Source organism: Pelmatolapia mariae, linkage group LG23, assembly GCF_036321145.2.
Source record: "Pelmatolapia mariae isolate MD_Pm_ZW linkage group LG23, Pm_UMD_F_2, whole genome shotgun sequence".
In the NCBI taxonomy this organism is placed as follows: Eukaryota; Metazoa; Chordata; class Actinopteri; order Cichliformes; family Cichlidae; genus Pelmatolapia; species Pelmatolapia mariae.
In genome coordinates this window covers 17421425-17442341 of record NC_086246.1, presented here as the reverse complement: position 1 = coordinate 17442341, position 20917 = coordinate 17421425, and the positions used below count along the sequence as shown (strand labels likewise).

The following is a 20917-nucleotide window of genomic DNA, read 5'->3' as shown; positions in this document are numbered from 1 at the left end:
GACTTATCATGACTCCATTTCACTTTGTTTTTAAAATTTCTGTGAATGCTTGTCAGATATCTACTGGGAAATAAAATCAAACTGTTCTCAAGTTTAGTCTCTGCATTTTTTTTTTCCCAAGTTCATAGTTGATTTAAAGTTACAGAAAGAAATCGAAGCTGCTTTAAACTAAAAGTGGATTTTTATTCATTTGTTTGTTTTCACAGTTATGTTTCACCGCTGAATCCTGCCGTTGGTCAGCTTTGGCCTCGTTCTGTTTGCCGGTGAGTTTACTATGGCAATGGCAAGTGATGAGCAAAAAAAAAAAAAAATAGGTGTCAAACGGCAAAAGGAACTCTGATATAGTGAGTTAAGAGGTTCACTGCTTAATCACAACAAATATGTTCTATCAGAGCATATTTTCATCAACATAATAATTAAGCTCCCCCTAAAAAGATACTGCAAATACAGGAAAGAAAATGAGTACAGAGAAAAGAAACAAAAAAAAGGCACCTCTGAATCTTCTCGTCCACTCTGATAACGTCAGATCCAAACCAGAGTCAAACATCCGTTACAGTACAGACAGAAAAGGGAGTGAAACAAAAAAAAAAAAAAAACAGCCATCTTTACAGCTCTACAGCATCCACACAGCAAAGTGCCTCCTCCTCATGTTCTCCCTCACAATGGCACTCAAACCAGAAACTGTACATGAGAAATGACACTATATATTAAAAAAAACAACAACATCAAGCAGTGTGAAAACAGCGATCAGCTTCAAACAAATTGAATCACCATTATTATTATTATTATTTAAAATCATACAAAGTGCTATTAGCCACCAGCAAAGAGAACCAGTGATCAAAATTGTTGTTTTTCAAGACCTGTGAGTAATTTAGAACAGCACGGGTGGGCTCGGCCTTTAGACCGGCAACGAGACTTGTTCCATGTTGGTGTGACACACTGAAGCGACGTTGGCCTTTTGGATTGTATGCAATCCAATCCTCTTTTTTTTTTTTTCTCCTTACCCCCCCCAGCTTTAAAGTGAAGAAACAATCACTGAATTTTAGCTCGCACAAATGAAAATATGATGGAAAATCTGATCAGGGCCATTATAGATTTAAACATAGGGGAGAAAAATAAAGATCATAGAAATTTAGAATTCACTAATCTCAAATGTGACCTAATATGACACATTTTCTCAATAAAAATCACGTTTAATGTTCTTAATTATATCAGATTACTTTAGTTTTTCCCCTTAAATTTCAGAATTACTTGTAAATTAGTAACTTCATGAGTTTTTCCTACCCAGTCTGCTACTATAATTTTTGAAATACAAAGCTTTTTTTTTTTTTTCCCCCGCTCTTACTGCCTCCTCCCTCAACTATTATCTTTAATTTTTTAAGCTAGAATACCCCAATACACTGTTGTGGGCTACTGAGCTTTACCATTGTCATTTGGCTAAAAAAAAAAAAAAAAAAAAAAAAAAAAAATTGCTTTTACCGATGACCAAGAATGCATTGACTAAGATATTCACGCTGTAAATATACTTCACCTGGTCCTAACCAGACACACCAACATCCTCACCACACATCTCCCAAGAAAACAAAAAGTTCTTCATGTTTCTGGTTTGCAGCCACTACTTTTAAAAATTTACAAATTCATTTGTAAGCAGAGACTAATAAGATTAAAGAAAATGCTCATCCACCCGGAGGATTTTGGCTGAAGCTTTTTTTTTTAAAAAAAAAAAACCCTAGTTCTCCCCCAACAAGGCAAATCAGCTGCCTCCAACACCATGAGTTGTGGCACTACATGCTACAGATGAGATTTAAAAAAATTACAAAAAAAGATCAGTGATTAAGAACTACTCTTGCACAAGTTTTTAATGGACTGACAAAGAGGAAAAAAAAAAAAAAAAGACAAATGATGTCTCAAAGATTTTTTTTTCAAATAGAGTAACCATTATTGTTAATGTGTTTTTTTTCTATGTCTTCCTATTAATAAAAAGTTGAAGTAGATGGCAGGCAGGAATGCTTCTCTAGGAAGCCGGTTTCTTCAGATCCCTGATCTGTTTGATTAGGTAGGTCTTCTCGTCGTTGAACTGCTCGTCGTCCGTGCGGTCCTTCTGGAAGTTGCTCAAGAAGTCGATGAGTTTGGTCTGGTTCTTGAGCAGGATGTCGATGATGGGCTGAGTCTTGTTGGGGTTTGCTACAAACACCTTGGGGAAACAAAAAAAGGACAAGACAGGAGGAAAATTCACTTAGATTTACATCATTTCAATTCAGTTTTGTTTTATTTATACAGCACAGACTGACAACACCAGTCGCCTCAATGTGCTTTTTATTGTATTTATTAGACTACAATATTAGAAAGAAACTCCAACAATCCGACGACCCCCTATGAGCAAGCACTTGGCGACAGTGGGAAGGAAGAACTCCCTTCTAAAAGGAAGAAACCTTCAGCAGAACCAGGCTCAGGGAGGCGTGGTCATCTGCCATGTCCGGTGAGAACAGAGAGTTTAATTACTAAAGACTAAATATATTAGTGAAACAAGGTGAGTGAATAAGAAATGCTCAGTGGATCATGGGAAGCTCCCAGCAGTCTAGGCCTATTGTAGCATAGCAAAGGGAGGATTCAGGGTCAACTGATCCAGCTCTAACAAGATTTGTCAAAAAAGAAAGTTTTACGCCTAATCTTAAAAGTAGAGAGAGGTCTCCCGAAAACAAACTGGGAGCTAGCTCTACAGAAAAGGACCCTAAAAGCTGAAGGCTCTGCTTTTAAACATCGTAGGAATCACAAGTAAAACATCGATATGAAAGCAAAGTTCTCTATTAGGCTAATATGGTACTATGAGGTCTTTAAGATAATATGAGCCTTATTATTCAAGATTTTATGTGAGAAAGATTTTAAATCCAATTCTGAATTTAACAGGAAGCCAACGAGGAGCCAATATGGGAGAAATATGTTCTCTCTTTCCAAATTTCTCATTAAATGCATCTGCTGTTTTTTTGTTTGTTTTTTTACCTTGAAGACGTGGAAGGCCTCAAACTGGATGTTGGCACTCTTGTCTCGGAGCAGATTCATCATCAGCTTCAGGTTCTCTGTCTTGCTGATGTACCGCGTCATGACTGTGAAGTTATGTCTGTCCAATAACAGCTCTCCTAGAAGCTGGAGGGGGGGTCATTTTGAAACAAAGTGACAAATTATTATTAGAGAGGCCAGCTGTGCAGACACCCCCCCCCCACCCCACCCAAAAAAAAAAACAAAAAAAAACCCATGAAGTCTAAGTAGGAATTTAAATCAATACAGGTCGTAGACAAACCTTTAGAGACTGTCGCTTGGTGACGTAGTTCTCAGAGTGCAGCAGCTTCTCATAGTCTGCAAACACCTGCAGTGAAAAAACAAAACGCAGCAACAATCTGAGATCAAATTTTAAACTTTTGGGAAATATCTATATGGACAATACTTTTTCCAAACAATATCTGATAAATGTTGTAAATAGAGGACTTTTCCTCCAAATGGAAATATGAACGCAAAGCTTATACAGCGCCAAATTACAACAGCAGTCGCCTCAAGGCACTTTATAATGTAAGGTAAAGACGCTACAATAATCGAGAGAGACTACACATGAGCAAGCACTTGGCAACAGTGGGAAGAAAAGAAAAAAAACCCTTTAAACAGGAAGAAACCTCCAACAGAACCAGGCTCAGGGAGGGGCGGCCATCTGCTGTGACCAGTTGGGGATGATCATTGGTTTAACATGCCCACTCTCCTGTGTTTAGGACACCTTTCCATTTGCTTCGTAAGTTTAACCTGGCTCATTTCCTTTGAAAACATTAGTGCAGAGTGCTGTTTAGCTAACTGGGTTTAGCAGGCAACCCGTATGTCATAAGGCTAATGCAAAGACCTGGGTTCAAACCTGCCCTTAGGACAGATTTCATCTCTCCTCCCCAGTGTCATATCACAATAACCCCACCCCACCCAAAAGATAAAAATAGAATAGAATAGAATAATCCTTCAATTGTCCCACAATGGGAAATTTGGTTGTAACAGCAGCAGAATAAAAGTGCATATACAAACAGAACAGGACACAGGACAAAAACACACAATTTTTACAGAAAAAAATATTTACATCATGGACAATAGTTACAAAAACAGAGTACTGTACAGTTATTAAGAGATAGATATATATATATATATATATATATATATATATATATATATATATATATATATATATATATATATATATATATATATGTATATGTGTGTGTGTACACACACACACACACACACACACACACACACACACACTCACACACACACACACATATATATTTTATTTATTAGGGGTGCAACAATACTCGTATCGAAATTGAACCGTTCGATACAGTGCTTTCGGTTCGGTACGCATATGTATCGAACAATACAAAATTTTTAATTTATTTTATCAACTTTTCTTCTGACGATGCTGTCTGTGTTGACAGCTCAGTGGATCTGCGTTCGACTTATCCGCCTAGGCTGCACTGTCGAGCGCAGATCCACTGAGCGCAGCGCAAGCTAGCGAGACAGAAGTTAAGGTCGTTGCAACATGGCAAACTGAACCTCCCCCCACCCTCATTCAGATCTGGCGTTTGGAACTATTTTGGTCTTCATGTGAAGTATGACCCTGATTGTAAAGCGCGTCATGGACAAAAGTAAAACAGTATGTCGGATGTGCCACGCAGTGCTCAATTACATTGGCGGGAACTAGTGCGTTAGCGCAGTTAGCTTGTTAACATGTTGACGCCATCCAGCCCCACACACGGGGCGATCCGCAGGAGATTTGCCGTGTTGTGGCGTTAACGTCATTTCAACGAGATTAACGCTGACAGCACTAGTGGGAACACAACGAATACGACTGCACATTTACTCCGACATCATCCTAGTGCAAAGACAAGTGGAAGCAGACAAAAACGCATGCTACAAACTTTACCCGAGTCATTTAGACAGCCGTTAGCACATGATTCTCCTTATGGGGACCTGATATGTTTAATATGCTGCTGAGAGTATACCCCAGAAGAAGCCTATAGTATAGCTTTTATTTTGGAAAGAGCCATTTCTCTGTAATAAACTCTCTTTTCCAAAGATGAGGGATTTCTCGATCAGATATTTATTTTTTTATTACTTTGTTGTTTCAGCAACATTAAATTTAAAAACTGTACTTTTGAGTTAAAATATATATTTATAATTTTAATAAATTACAAAAAGGCATGAACATTTTTTGTATCGAAAAAATATCGAACCGTGACACCAAAGTATCGAACCGAACCGTGAATTTTGTGTATTGTTGCAGCCCTAATATATATATATATATGAATGAGAGAGAGAGAGAGAGAGAGAGAGAGAGAGAGAGAGAGAGAGAGAAATAATGTGCAACTTCTAACAGTAGTAGTTGTTCAGTTGATTAGTGCAGTGCTGATGTAAACATCTATGTTTGTTGGGAGCAGTTCTGATTGTACAGTCTGACAGCTGCAGCAAGGACCTGCGGAAACGCTCCTTCATGCATCAAGGATGCAGCAGTCTGTCACTGAAGGAGCTCTGCAGTTCAGCAACATGCATGGGGTGGGAGACTCTGTCCATCAGAGATGTTATTTTGGCCAGAGTCCTTCTGTCTCCCTCCACCTGCACTGGATCCAGAGTGCATCCTAGAACAGAGCTGGCCTTCCTGATGAGTTTATCCAACTTCTTCCTCTCAGCTGCCGATAATGGATGCCACCACAGAGTCATAGAATGTCTTTAAAAGCGCTCCTTGGACTCCAAATGACCTCAGCTGCCTCAGCAGGTAGAGTCTGCTCTGACCCTTCCTGTAAAGAGCATTAGTGTTGTGGCTCCAGTCCAGTTTATTATTCAGGTGAACACCCAGGTACCTATGAGAGTCCACTATCTCAATGTCGACTCCCTGAATATTCACCGGTATCAGTGTGGTGGATCTGCGTGTCCGGAAGTCCACCACCAACTCCTTGGTTTTCCCAGCGTTGATCAGCAGGTGGTTCTGCTGGCACCAGTCCACAAAGTCCAGAGTCCACTGTCTGTACTTCTGTGTCAAGCTGACCTTACTAAATGAAAAGCTCCACATTCTCTTCCTATGCGTAATCTTTCCGATATACCACAAGTTGATGGACGAGTTATCTTTTGCACACAATGTTCCGAATGTATTCTGGGAGCATGGCACATAGATAACTAGTCTCAATAAATATTCTAGACTTACAATTGCTCTTTCCTTCCTGCTGTCTGTATGGTTGTTTGACCTCTTTGCAAAGGTAAATAAAACTCAATAAATAAATTAAAATTTAAAAAAGAAACTTGGTTGTTTGCATAAATTAGCACCAGATGGCTGTTAAAACATCTGAACCTAGATGAAGACAGTGCTATCACTTGGCTTTTGAATGTATGGCTGCATAGGGTCAAACACGTACTTTCCCGGTGATGTTTAAGTAGTCAGCAATCAATATGATGAAGGTGCTTTTGAATCAAATATTAGATTATACAGGACTTTATAATTTATGGGGACATATCTGATATCGTGAGGTAGGAAAAAAGGAAATCTGAAATGTAACAATAGCCTCTGTATAAGTTACAGAATATTTAAGTAAGAGTTCCAACAGGAAAATGACTTGTGTAGTTTAGATGAATATGTTAATCGTTTCTGCACACTCTGTAGCTTGGGAAAACTTGGAGACAAGTATCAACACTTATCTGAATGTAGTTATTTTAAAGACAGAAATATCTGCCTGTGTGTTTTAGGTTGAGACAAATGCATATATGATGGAGAAGTTGTTTAACTCTGTGTTTGCACATGGGTAATTCGGCTTGTTAGTATATTTTCTTTTAGCCCAGAAGGCATCTAATGAGATCGATTAAAGCAAATGAAAATACTGCACTGCATCCAAGAGGACAAGAACTGCTTGGACCTGCAAAAATGTAACATATGTAACTAAGAGGAAGTGGATGAATTAGAAGAAACCCCTTTCTTCTAATTCATCCAAACCCTAGACACTTGACTCGAGTAGATCGACACATTGTTATTACAGCTTTCCCGCTTCTCACAGTCACGTGGATCAATTTTCAGTTGCTGGGTTTGTTTTACAATATTTGGCTTTGAACTGTGGGATTAAATTGAAGTATGAATAGATGATGTTTAGTTTAAAACTTAAAGTGCCTGTACAAACAGCATTATAAGACTTTGACGAGTATGTCACCAAGCTTATGTCACAGAACAAGAAACTCTTTGTGCAGTCATAGATTTACCACTAAAATCTAATCAGTATGACAGATTCTGGGTTTTTTGTGGCTTAGCCTGATCACTGACTCTACTGAGCCGGCAGTGACATCTCCTGATGTTCACCCAGCACACATGCCGGGTGAAAAGGTGGTTTTGTGTGGGTTTCTACAGGCTGAGAGCCCTGGGGGGACCCTGCTCATGAGAGGGGCCCCTCTGCCTAGAAATGTTGAGGACACAGAGTGGAGCTTTGTATCGAAAGATGTTATGACATTAAGAGAGGCTGTGCAGTTTTCCTATAAATTTAAGTTTGTTTGGGGTTTTTTTTGTTTTGTTTTTTAATCTGCCTTCACTGCCAGCTCATTGAATACTCTCTCACAAGGCTTCGTGAATGCCTGTGTGTGACGTGACTGGGCCAGTGAGCACTGCGGTGACTGATACCTGATCTCGCTGTGCATCCGTGTAAGGTTTCCTCATACAAAGTCATTCAGAGCAGTGGACAGTGTTTGCAAACAGAGCTCAGTGACTGACCTCTGTGTGTGGTTTGGGTTAACGATTGCTAATGCTGGTTCAAAATAGCAAGGCTAATGTGCGTTAATATGTGTGGTGGCTAACAACCATCCCAGACTAATCTCTTCTCGGGAGCTGCAGATGTGCAAATGTGTTTGTAAGTCGAAGCACTCACAGCTTCGTAGTTCTGCTCGAGGAATTCGGCCACAAGCACTTTGTGTCTCGTCAGGAGGTCCTGTGGACAAAGACAGAAAAATGCATCTTAGCTGACGGATTCAAATGTTACCGAACACTTTTTACATACATACATGTATGTATACACTGTACAATCGCACACTGCCCAACATTTGTCTCCCGCATTGGATGCAACACAACCATCAGTTGCTCGGAAAAAAAAAAAAATGTATTCCCCAAATGTTGCCAGAGGTTCCTGGAGGTGTTTACTTTCCAGTTTTAATTACGATTATCACACTTCAAAATAGCTGACAAGTTAGCGTCACATGGTCAACGGTCACATGTCTGCAAAAATCAGCGCATGTTAAGCCTTTTCCTCAACAAAACATGAAAACAAATTTGCCTTTTCTAGGCCTATGTGGGGAAGAAAAAATATCAAAGAAATTCAAATGATACTCGCGTGGGATGTTGGTTTACTAAATCCAAATCCAAACACTGTTGTCAAAGTCCAGTCTGGCTCTAGTCTAGCACCTGACCTGACAGCCAAAAGAAGAAGAAAGAGAGTTACCTTAAATGTGGCAAATGCGTCAGAAGCAATGTCGAAGGTGGACATCTCCACGTAGTTGAAAAAATTGTGGAAATGCTCCGAATGGAGAACTATCTTGGCGAGCGGCTCGTGGCGGATGCACTCCCTCAGCATGATCCCACAATTTAGCGCCACCTGGGGCATCTCATATCTTCAAACACAGCAAGAGAGAGAGAGTAACGCATCACCCCCTCCTCGTCATAGAAGCCATAGATATTGTGTTAAGACGCCATTAGGCTGAGGACAGCATGTGCACTGTGTGTTTATCTCACCCTTTCAGCAGTATGAAGAGGACCTCCTGGTGGGAGCAGAAATATTCAACAGTGGGGCTCCTCGTCCCAATCTGCCTCCTGAGGATGTTGTTGAAGATCTGACACACGTCCTTCTTCCCCTGGAAACACGCACGTAAAATTGAACTAACCACATAACAGCATCTGTAACATTTAGCACGTTAAAAATTAATTCATTGTGTACAGTAGGAAAAAAAGTTGTTTTAAAAGCAGTACCACAACCTAAAGTAACTTAAATTTATGAGTTGGAGTCAGAGGAGGCCTGTAATGGTAAGAAAACTGTACAAGGTTTTTAAATACACCATCAAATTTCATTATTTTCACTACATCTTGCAAAACTACAGCCACAATATGCAGCATTTCTTAAAAAGTCTAGAAGAGCTGTTAAGTTTCCTCTGCCGAGTAACTGCTCATGGATGTTTATTTTCTATCGCGTTTATGTGTCAGCTTTATCACAAGTGTGCTTCTGCAGCACATCTGTGATACTTTCTTCTGCTTACCTCAAAGTCTATGACCTGCAGGTTTTCTACCAGTGCGATCAGCAGGCCGCTGTTGTACAGCTCCTGGGCCAACTGGGCCACAGTCTCGGTGTGGGGCTCCTTGTCATTGCTTCCATACAGGATCTCCTTCATGGACACCAAACACTTAGACACCTCCTCAGAGGCCTGTAGAACAGAAAACTACAGGTGAGGAAGGATGGAGGCAAAGAAGGCATCATTTAGAGGAATAACATGTAGAAACTATTATTAGTAAAAGAGAGTGTGAGCTTGAATTTGGCTTGTGACTCTGACTCTTTGATCCCCTGTGTGCATGTGTGAGAGAGTCTTGACAGTGAAGCGTCAGAAGATGACAGGTGCAGGCTGTTTCACGCTCCCACCCTTGGGGCCTCTGGACACCCATTCACACACACACACAGACGCACACAGACACAATCAAATAGATTCCCCTACCTTGTCTGTCTTCTTGTCCTGTTTGACCAGGATGGCCAGGTTTTCCTTCAACGTCTTGACAATGTCAGCGGGACTCTTGTGTGATTTACCAAACAGCGGCATGACGGACACGTGTGCACACGCCTTTGGGACCTGTGAAACACAACAATCAGTGTTAAATGTATTGTTTATTGACTGATGAATCAATTCAAGCTACAATATAATAGCCTGTAATTATAAAAGCTACGATCTATTTTTACCAGACTTGTAAAACTGCCAAACTTTCAGTGCTTCCCACAAACGTCAGTTTACAGTGCTGCTTACTGACAAAAATTCCACTTTTGATGTAGTGCATTACAGAGATGACTGTAAAGTTGTAAGTGCCCTCTTGTGGGCAAACAACATACTGTGCTCACTTTTATTAATTATTTAGATTTGATTAAATATGAATAAACCACTATTTTCAATCATTTTTCAATATAAATATTCCAAGAAGCATTCAGAGGCTGCACCGATTGTGATTCCAGCTCCAAGTCATGCATCCCAACCAAGCAAAAACATTTTTCAAGGCAGGTGCGTAGGAGAGGTACAACGCAAATAATTTGCCACATGAAGGGCTAGCACTGAAACATCACAAATAAATGTATTCCTGCGAACTGCAGCCGTGTGTCTGTGGAAACCGTCATCACCCTGTACTGCACCTACAAGTCACATACAGATCTTTAGATGGGCTGATGACACTGTGTTGACTCACTGTGTAACATTATTCTTGCTCCATCTGTTTGATATGAAAAGATAACAAAAATGCTGCTGATAGGGAAGTAACAATCTGTGTATCAGTGTTTTAGTAGTCTTCTTCTACCGTTGAAAAACATTCCAACACCATATACATGTCTAGAAGTCAGGTTGGTACACATCTGACAGCCCGTTAGAAATCATATTATGGCAAGAACCAATCAGCTGAATAAAGAGAAACAAGAGTCCATCAATACTTTAAGAACTGAAGATCAGTAAATCCGGAAAACTGCTAAAATAATGATAATAATAATAATAATAATGATAATGGATTGCATTTATATAGCGCTTTTCGAGAACCTCAAAGCGCTTTACAATTCCACTATTCATTCACTCTCACATTCACACACTGGTGGAGGCAAGCTACAGTTGTAGCCACAGCTGCCCTGGGGCAGACTGACAGAAGCGAGGCTGCCATATCGCGCCATCGGCCCCTCTGGCCATCACCAGTAGGCGGTAGGTGAAGTGTCTTGCCCAAGGACACAACAACCGAGGCTGTCCAACCTGGGGCTCGAACCGGCAACCTTCCGATTACAAGACGAACTGCCAGCTCTTGAGCCACGATCGCCCCGAATGTGTCCCAACTTTGAATGTGTCCCAAAGTGCAGTCGCAAAAACTATCAAGGTAGGTATATATAGTCAAGTCAGTAGTTTCTGTAATTAAATAACAGTTTAAATAATCTTAAGATTCAAAAGTAGGGGAGTCCAAACTGCACCGTAACATAACATCTCCGTCATATTATGACACAGTCAGTTCCTTTTTGACTGATCTTATAGTTGGAGCTGGACCACATGAACTCAACCCATTCCTTACTTGTGCTGCTATAGTCCTTCCCCATTCAAAACCTTTCACTGCCTTTGCATTTACATGCTACTGTTGCATTGCTTTGTCCAATCAACTGACTGTGGCAGATACCAGCCCCTCCCTGAGTTTGCTTCTGCTGGAGGTCTCGTCCTTTTAAAAGCGAGTTCTTCCTCCCCACCATCACCTAGTGCTTCTCACTCGGACCTTCTGATTGTTGCGGTCCTCATTCTTATATATAGTATCTTTAGCTAAAAATACAACGTGCCTCGGATCAACTATTTGTTGACATGAACTGCTATCCTGTCTCGAAAGAAAATAAATAAATACCTGAGCATTCAGGATTAACTCAGATTTTTCAAGGCCAATTGCAACAATGGGACAAAACCGGCCTGCCCAGAGAAAAATCTAAAAACTTCTTTATTTCAGGAAGCTTTAGAATCAAACCTTTTATGTTTTTAACCACTAAAAACAGGGCAATGTGAGCAACCTGCTGTTCAAACATTCAGTCTATGAGGAAGAGGAAAAAGTTGATTCAAAGGAAGGCGGAAGGGAGCTAAATCTGCTCCTTTTGGTCAGAGGATGAGCTATGATGCAGGACAAGGTGAATCATGCAAGGCTTCCCTAGTAAAGACCAACAAAATACAAAGCTGGTATGGAGCATAGTAGTTCGTTCACGTCCCTTGGGTTACATTAGTTACTCTCATCTTGACAGCTCAAGCATGTATGAAACCTACAATTCTAGCTTATGCGCATCAAAGTAGGTGCCAAGCTGTGTTTTGCCCTACTACTGCCAGAATGTCAGACATGCTACCAACAATGCTACTAGCAATCTGTTGCAGCCACACTGCGCACTAAGCTGACATTGTACATAATGCCAAGCACCTTAAAAGGACTTTCAGCATTTGCTCCTTCAGTCACAGGTTCACAAATATAGCCATCAACTGATGGTTTTTAAGCTAAAATACCAGGAAAACAACACATAAATATACTTGTTGCTGCGTATATCGGGTAAGTTAGAGAGGTTGTCCACGACGGAGTCTGTGAGCATATTAAAGGATCCAGGAGGCAGCAGTGGCCTTCAAAATCCAGGCCAGGTCAGGAACAGCCACAGAACTTGTGACTGCTAATCCTCATCTGGGAATGTAAAAGGGCATTAACCCTAACTCCCACCATCATTCCTCCCTCCATCTGCTCCATCCTTCACTCATTTCATCCTCTCTTTCTTCTCCTCTTCACAAAATACTTCTGCTCCTCCCTTCACCGTCTCCTCGGCCACTGGCTCACAAGAGATTCATCTAGAACTGATGCCAGCAGCCAAATTGTCTGAATGTTAAAGCCTCCTTCTACACTATACATTGTAAAGCATTAACAGTGAACAGGTAAAGTGACTGTGTCCATGCTGGGTGACAGCATTAATGATATGAAGTGTTAATTAACTGCATGAGATGCTTGCAAGCACGAATCCATATTTGGATTCAAAAGTCACTGCCAGAGGTAATCCTTGGAAAAACACCTGCACAGTGTTTTCTGGAGGAGAATATTGCTTCAGCTGGACCTACTGAGCTTTTATTTAAATTTTTACTTTTTTATCCTATCTTGTATCTCTACAGTTATAATGGTGGATGTCTTTTTTAAACATGAACAAAGTTTAAAGTAATGAGGTCAGTCTGTGCACAAGTAATCCCCCTGAGCCAAAAGCTCAAGTTTCAGACAGCTCTGAGCACTGCGTTCAAGGCCGTTTTCATAACTCCATATGATGCTTCTGTGAGCACAGAAGCCACGCCTACCTATTCATCAAACCTCCTGTTTGATAGGGATAACCAATCAGAAGAAAGTTGTCTTAAAGGCAGAGGAGCCAAAACAGCTTTTGGAATGAACTGAGAGGCTACATCAAGGCTTCGACAATGCAAAATAAAGCTTATTTAGAACTGAGAGTAAGTGAATCTACTCCTTTATAATAGTTTGGAATAAAAGTATGAAGCTTGAGATGAGTATAAGTTCAAATGAGCCCGTCTAAAGCACATTAGAACAGTAACTCATCTCTGGAGACTGTCGAGTGTCACATACTGGAAGCTTAAAGGAACCTAAAACTTTAAAGCAGTAAGGCCTGATATGACAGAGCCTTATGTGAGACATACAGCTATGTATATTTATTTGACTTGTTGAGACTGTTTATTAAAAAAGTTTCTGACTGAGATCATCTGTTTTCTACCCTCGAAGGGAAAAAACCAACCTCTCCACAGAGCTACAAAAACCTCTTTGACTTGTTCATTATCAAATACAACAGGAAGTTCCTTTAACCAAGTCCACACACACACACACACACACACACACACACACACACACACACACACACACTATTGGTTTCTTCAAATGCCACTTAGCCTGGCAGATGTGTGGGCCACTTCAAATCACAAGACCAGGAAAATAAAGAGCTGTAACAGTAAAGGCTGATTTCCCCTGATGATCGTAAAACAAATCCGTGTAGGTGTGCCGATAGAGTTATTACTTCAATCCTTCCCCTATAAAAACACGTCTAACTACATGACAATGCGTCCACCATGCTGGCCACTTACGGCCAACTTACATTTCACAGAGTTGTCATAAAAGGTGCCATCCATCGCGAAACCTTATGACAGTTTACAGCTGCTGCAGATCCTGGTGCGACAAAGGCGAAATAAGAAAAGTAAGCTGATGCATTCCAGAGGTATTTGAGCAGAACAGTGAGTGCTTTCCTCAGACTGATAAAAGGTAGGAGTTGAAAGAAACATTGAAGGTAAAATGTCATCTTTCACATTGTTCAGGAAAGGGGAAATTGCACGGGGGATTGGATGCCTGCAAATAAAATTAAAAAACAAACAAACAAAAAAACAAGAAAACAGCCTGGATTGGAATCACGAGGTTTTCACCTTACAAAAGAAAATCTCAGCTGACAAAGCCCCCGCTCAGCTATGTTTGTGTTCTTTATAATCAGTTCTTCAAAATGTTCTGTGTTACTGATTTTGATTCTTTATTCAGAGGCAGTTGAATCACAGAGAGGGGAGACCGCAGTGACATGGAAAAATCATGCCTCCTATCAAAAGGAAAGTCAAACTGTATTGTCAAGAAGCTGCTAATAGTTTATTCACACCCCCATCAGAAGGTCAATGGTCCTCAAGGAGACCAGAAGAGACGCTTTAGTCCATTAAATCAGTGTTAGCTTTTTGCTAAAAATGGATGGTTTAACATACCTACCTAACATACAGCAAGGCTGTATTTAAGGTATGGGCATGCTTTTATATTAATATAATATATGACATAGATCGTACTGTTACAATCCTTAAATTACCAGCAATAAGAGCTTCCTCAATATATCCATATTTAATACACTAGTATTATACTATCTGCATCCACTACCATGCACTTTGGTACGTCTATGAAATCCTGGAAATACCAACCCCTCCATGAAAAATGTTCTTCTGCAGGTTTATGTAATTTGAATACCAAGGTGTGCAGTGGGTGAAAAGGGAGCTGTTTTAAAGTCCATCCAGGAACAGGTGACAAACACAACAAGGCTACTTGAGTTTCACTTTATCTTTCGATGACATCATGACGGCAAAACTTTAGTCAGGTCAATATTTGTCGAAGGATAAACCGGCAATGAGGAAGTGCTCGTGAAAAGAGGGGAGCCGTGCTTGCAAACAACGCCTTCCTGCTTTTCTAATCTAATCACACTGTAGGCTAGTGCGTAATAACCAGTTGAGCAGTGCTCCCAGTCCGGCCTTGTTCCTGCAGCTCTAACTAAGTGTTTCTGATTATTAAAGAATACTTAAAGGGCCCCTTTTAATCATTTAATAACATGTCTTTTGAGTCCTGGAAAGCTTAAGCAGCTGATTACTCTGAAGTCTTCATTTTCACTTGCACCCTTCTTAAGACTGACTAAATGTTATGTAATGGAATTAATCTTGTGCCCGCTGGGCTCGAGCGCACACTGCGAGCTGCTCAGCTTAGGTATAAGCTTACCTGAGATGTTCCTTGTTGCCCCAAATATGAATTTTTCAACTAATCACAAGCAATCTAAATTAGCTTTAATCCAAATACAGATGTACAGAATATAAGTTAAGGTTACCCAGAACAGGGAGTATAATTTCCAAAAGATTATGAGGCATTATTTCAACAGTCAGGTACAAGCATGTGCAACAGGGTTAATAATGCTTGCATCTGTCATTGCAGCACAGCAGTATGTCCCCTTAAAACAGTCTTAAGGAGTTAAGGAAACTGGACTTCTTTTTGATCTGATGGTAAATGAGCCATGCCTTGATTCACATCTTGGCTCATGTGACTCTTAATAACTTTTAAAGGATGGGTCAATGACTCTGAGGACCACCACCCCAAGGGGGGCAATGCCACTAGGGATTAAACATCTGGGACTCCCCATCGGTTTTAGAGCTGAAGAAGCTTCTTGGATGAGAGGTCAAACATCTCCATAAACCAAAAAGACATTCAGCTGCCTTCATTAGTAGCGCTTAAGAGCGCCATGACCTGATTGACTGAGAACCTACACAGACATACTTGCATTCTTGTTCTAAAGGACTGGCACCCCCATTTAAACTTGCCTATGTAAGCAGTGTGGTTCAAACAGCGAGTGAATTCCTTAAAGGTATTAGAGGTTTTATATAAATGTAAATGATTTGCACAGACTCCCACAATTCCTCTCTCTTCATCGCATTAGGACACCAACGCAGGACCATAAATCCTGCATAAAACAGCATCAGAATCATCAATATTTTAGGAAGTAAATAAGGAGATATTTTAATGTTTCTACTGCTACTCCATGAAAACAATGTATCCTTTAATTTCTCTTTAGCAATTCTTTTATATAGTCTTGTAACTGCAAAGATAAATCGCTTAACTAAACAGTTATTTTTTTATATTATATACATTTTATATTAAATCTATAATTTACTGGAATATTGATTATCGGGCTCTTATTTTAGTAAACCAGTGAATGAAAAATACAAATCCAGAGCTGTTCATTGTGTAGATTCTTTGGCTGAATAGTCAGTTCACTATAAGAAAAACATAATCTTTAGAGTTCAGTCTGTAGTCTTTGATATATTTGCCTGTCCGTTTGCTACATGAAAACTATTTGTCCAAACTCATATCACATGCTCTAAAACTTATCAGATCCCTGCGTTATGTTCCTAAGGTACAAACCAAATCAAATCGGTATAGTATGGTATAATACAATAAAGATTGTCATCAGGGGTATGGCTCGTCTTGTGACATATCAAAGTATACTGACAATCTAATTATGTTAGGACCTGACAGAAACAGGCCGATTGCCTTCTCGTGCTGCCTCGCTGACACAATATTCAGCCGAGTGTAGACACAGCACCGAACGACGGCACATTCTCGCCATAAACAGGTTTCTCTTGGATTATCTGAAAGCATGACCTCTGCTGCAGACATATGGGCCTTTACTGTCATCTTAACCACCGCTGTGCTGAGGAGTCACTCAGTACATTTGATTCAACTCGCTTCCTAATGCACTACATGCATATCTGACTGATCAAAGATTTATTTGTTGTGTAGTTGCAGTTTTCCTGAACTATGCAATCCTTTTGTAGACCACTGAATGTTTGATCATTGAACTGCAGCTCTTATGAAAAAAGACCATGTCTCTCCTCACGATCAAAGTATGGATTCCCTCAAGGTTCAATACTAGGGTCAATTGTATTTTCACTATAATGCTACCACTTACAAATTGACTAACTGATATAAAAGTAGAGCCTGACTGATATTGGATCTTTAAGACCACTACAGATATCATTATTTGGTCATTTTGGCGTTTTAACCACATCCTTTTATTGTTAGACCTTTACCTTAAAATTTTAAACACCATGAGGCAACTGTTGTTGTGAATTGTTAATATCACTGATACACAAACTACCATTAACGCTGTTATTTCCTCTCGGTTAGAGTAGTGCAAAGGTCCTTTAATAAGGTATATATCAGAAATCAAATAATAAACTCTAGTTTACATAAAACAGCAAAAGATGGAAAAGCAAAAATATTGTTCAGATTTTTAATGACCCTAGCTGATTTGTTTCAAATTAGTTAGTAGAGTTACTGTTAATTGTCAAGCCTTTAATGGGCTAACCCCAGAAAATATATCAGAACTGCTGCCCACTTACGAATCAGTGCTTCAGGCAGATCCCCAGGCAGGAACTTGCTCTCTTTTAAACACTAAACAAGACAGAGTGTTTGCTTTTACCGAACAGAGAACCTATTAGTAATCACTTTTAAATAATTTGTGTCATATGGCAATACATTTTAAAAAATGACTAACAGTCATATTAGTCATAACTCTCTTGGCACTGCCCTCATCAAACAGCTGCCTTTTGCAGCGCTGGATTATAGTAACATTCACTGTAACAAACTGCATGGCAGTGGGCGGCTCTGATGACTAATCGCTGACATTCCAGCGCAGCAAGATAGTGATCCACGACAGGAGCTGGAGAGACGGTGACGTAGCGATCTGTCACACCTACATGCCACTCAGGCGGCAGAAGAGGGAATACAAGCTGGACATTTCATGGCTTGTGGTAAGACCAGGGGGAAGCAGTGGGGCAGCTTGTCACACACTTGATAATTTGTTCAAATAAATTAACTTTGTGCTCAGGAATTCTTGGCAAATTCATTTAATTAAGCCTAGAAGTTTTCTAACAATGCAAAGAATCTACCACAGCCTTTTCAATGAAGGAGAAAGGTGACATCCTATTATTTTTGCCTGGAATGTGAGTCATTCATGATGTACTACTAACACATGCAACAGGAATGCAAGCGCTGAAGGAGGAGCAGCAAGGACAATAACCCGCTCGTTCAGCATGAATTATTGCTGTTGGCATTAGCTAAGTGATTAACATCAACTGCAATAAATCTGACAAAGCATTGCCTGGAAGGTTCACGTCTGACGAAGCTGGAACACGTCTATCAGTCGTAAGATCAAAGTGAAGACACACAGGTTATAGTTTATAGCAGCACAGTTTCAGGCCTTTTTAAGTTAATTTGACAAAGTTGGTCAAATTTCTCTGTCAGCATCCTGACAGAGAAATGAGAATCTATGCCCACCTCCGACTACAAAGAGTTGTTTGCTTCAATTATATTCACAAGGAAAGGCGAAGTGAAAGACCAGACATCATCAAGCAAAATCTCACTTACAGAGAGATTGTTAGGTAGGACCAACCTGATATTAGTTTAAACTCTGATCCCCACCTGCACTTGATGCACTTCACTGAAGCATACTGGGCACATCTGTAACATTTAAGACTGACTTAGCTCTTTGTGCTCTCAGTGGTTATCACCTTCTGCATGTCCAGCTGTAGGAAGCCGGCGTTATCAAGAATGGCTGTGAAAAGCTACTGCAATACTTAAAATGGGGACTTCTTTGTCAGCAAGGCAAACTTTCCTTTTCAATCACATTTACTTCCTTACGGGTGGCAGACACTAACCTAAAAACAAGCCTGAGCATTTCATTGGTGGATCTACTGAGAAGCAAGACACAGAGGACATGACAGACAGGCTAGATGGAGTCTTTATGGCTCACATGGACTGCTGGTAGTGAAAGGTAACAGTCTGAGAAATCACAACTATAATGTGCAAGTTTTTTATTCAGGACAATATGAAGATTGCTGTACTTAAATGCAGAGTCATTACAGGTTAATACTGCAATCAAGTGTGAAATAGCTTATATGAGAAGCTTTTACCTTGAGATATCAAGGCCAGTGGATTTACTCATAATGGTAAAGCATATATTGTAGTCCGCTTTCAAATTAAAAGCACGAGAGTGAGTCATGAAACGAGACTGTATGGAAGATACCTTTGTGAAAGAATCTACGTCAAAAATTGTTGTATAACATCAAAGATAAATGTAGGGTTGGAACTAGCAATTAAGGATGAACCAAATTATTAGGAGAATGCAATATTTTTTTTTTTTTTAAAATCTATAAATTTCGCTAATATTGTTTTGTTTCATTTTTTGTTGTTATTTATTCTTCATTCAGTGTCAGGGAAACAAAATAATCTCTGTTCCAGATTATCTTACTAGATTTAAAGTTTCTGAGCTCCTTATCACACTGTCTTTGAACATTTATCTGGCACAGACCTGATCTGATACAGCACATAAACATTGGCCAATGCCACTGGGGAACGTCATTTAATTGCTCATAGGTTACTAATGTCCATGTGATAGTATCAGTGCAACTATTATTTCAACAGACATTTAACTTGGCAATCATTTATTCACTTTGCAAAATAACTACCTTTTAAACATGAATAATTATGAAATTCAGGCTCTCTTTCCCTATAGCTAGCCTTTTGTCCTGCTCTCTTCTCTTTGCTATCACTCCCAGCTGATCACAGCCCCCTCCCTCACCCGGGTTCTGCCAAAGGTTTCTTCCTGTTAAACAGGAGTTTTTTCTTCCCACTGTCACCAAGTGTTTGTCCATCAAGTGGTTGTCTGATCTTTCCCATTTGTAGGATCTTTTCCCTAGAATGTTGTTGTTGTTGTGAATTGGAACTATTGGCACTATTTAAGCGACTTTGTTTAAAATCCATATGATAAAATGAAAAAAATAAAATAAATTTTGCCAAAACTGTGATCTTGATAAGGTTTATAGCTGCATAAAGCAGTGACTCAATGGCGACTTTATGACTAGCATTTTACTTTGAAATCCAAACCCGGAAGTTGGATTGTAATCATTCGGGTTGACCTGGTCCTAGTCGTTTAAAGTAATAAAGGAGGGAGGAGGGGGGGAACAAAAACAAAATACACACACTGTATATGAACTCCCGAGGAATTAAAGACCTCGCTAATTACCCTATTTAGAGGAATAAGAGCTTGTAACGCTGACAGCAGTAAACAGCACATAAGGCCGCATTAACAGTCGCAGACAATGTGATTTAACAAGGCTACACCCCTCTCGCCTCCGGCCAAACTCCCCTCTTTTTTGTATGACAGATTTCCAAAGCTACCCACAGTTGTCTGCATCATTTCATGAACAACTGCAGAAAAGGACGTTGGGGCTCTCTCATGCATCAACATAACCGACGTTTCAACACCGACTTAAGTTACAAAGGGCAGTCATATCCGAGTATTAGGTTATCTGAAAGCTATTGCTCTTCGACAGTAGAGCCTAGAAATAATACTTACAGTGGGAAGATGTTTGGTGGGGGGGATCTGTAAATGTCTTGACCGCTTCTGTCCCGGTTCACAGCGCAGCCGAAGCTCCCAGATAGACGCCTGTGCTCACGCCAGGGCTGTTTGTCGACAGAAAAGTCGGCTAAAAATGTGTGCGAAACAATTTAAAATGTGTGGAATCTGTTAAGAAGGCAGTGCTGAATTCCATCTGGTCGCTTTCCAGTGTGCTGCCAAGTTAGCAAGAACGGAGAGATTAAGGACTTCCCGATTGCGCTGTCATAGTAAAATAATCGGCGGCCCCTCGTTTCTTTGGAGGGTGAAGGAGAAGCACGATTGTGCTGTAAACTAAAGTGGACGCCATCGATTGAGAAATTTAAATAAGCCTGTTTTTATGAATTCAACCAAGAAGT

The 20917-nt window shown here is 40.1% G+C and overlaps 1 protein-coding gene across 1 annotated transcript; it reads right to left on the bottom strand.

Annotated features, from left to right (window-relative positions):
• Window positions 1–1440: 1440 nt before the first annotated feature.
• cab39l (calcium binding protein 39-like) lies at window positions 1441–20760 on the bottom strand. The gene is made up of 9 exons (XM_063465982.1): window positions 20520–20760; window positions 9748–9879; window positions 9298–9462; window positions 8780–8898; window positions 8490–8658; window positions 7923–7982; window positions 3299–3364; window positions 3001–3144; window positions 1441–2194 (listed from the first exon to the last, which is right to left on the bottom strand). Exons 2-9 carry the CDS (start codon window positions 9847–9849, stop codon window positions 2015–2017), a joined length of 1005 nt encoding a protein of 334 aa, XP_063322052.1. The 5' UTR covers window positions 9850–9879; window positions 20520–20760; the 3' UTR covers window positions 1441–2014.
• Between the last annotated feature and the right edge of the window lie 157 nt (window positions 20761–20917).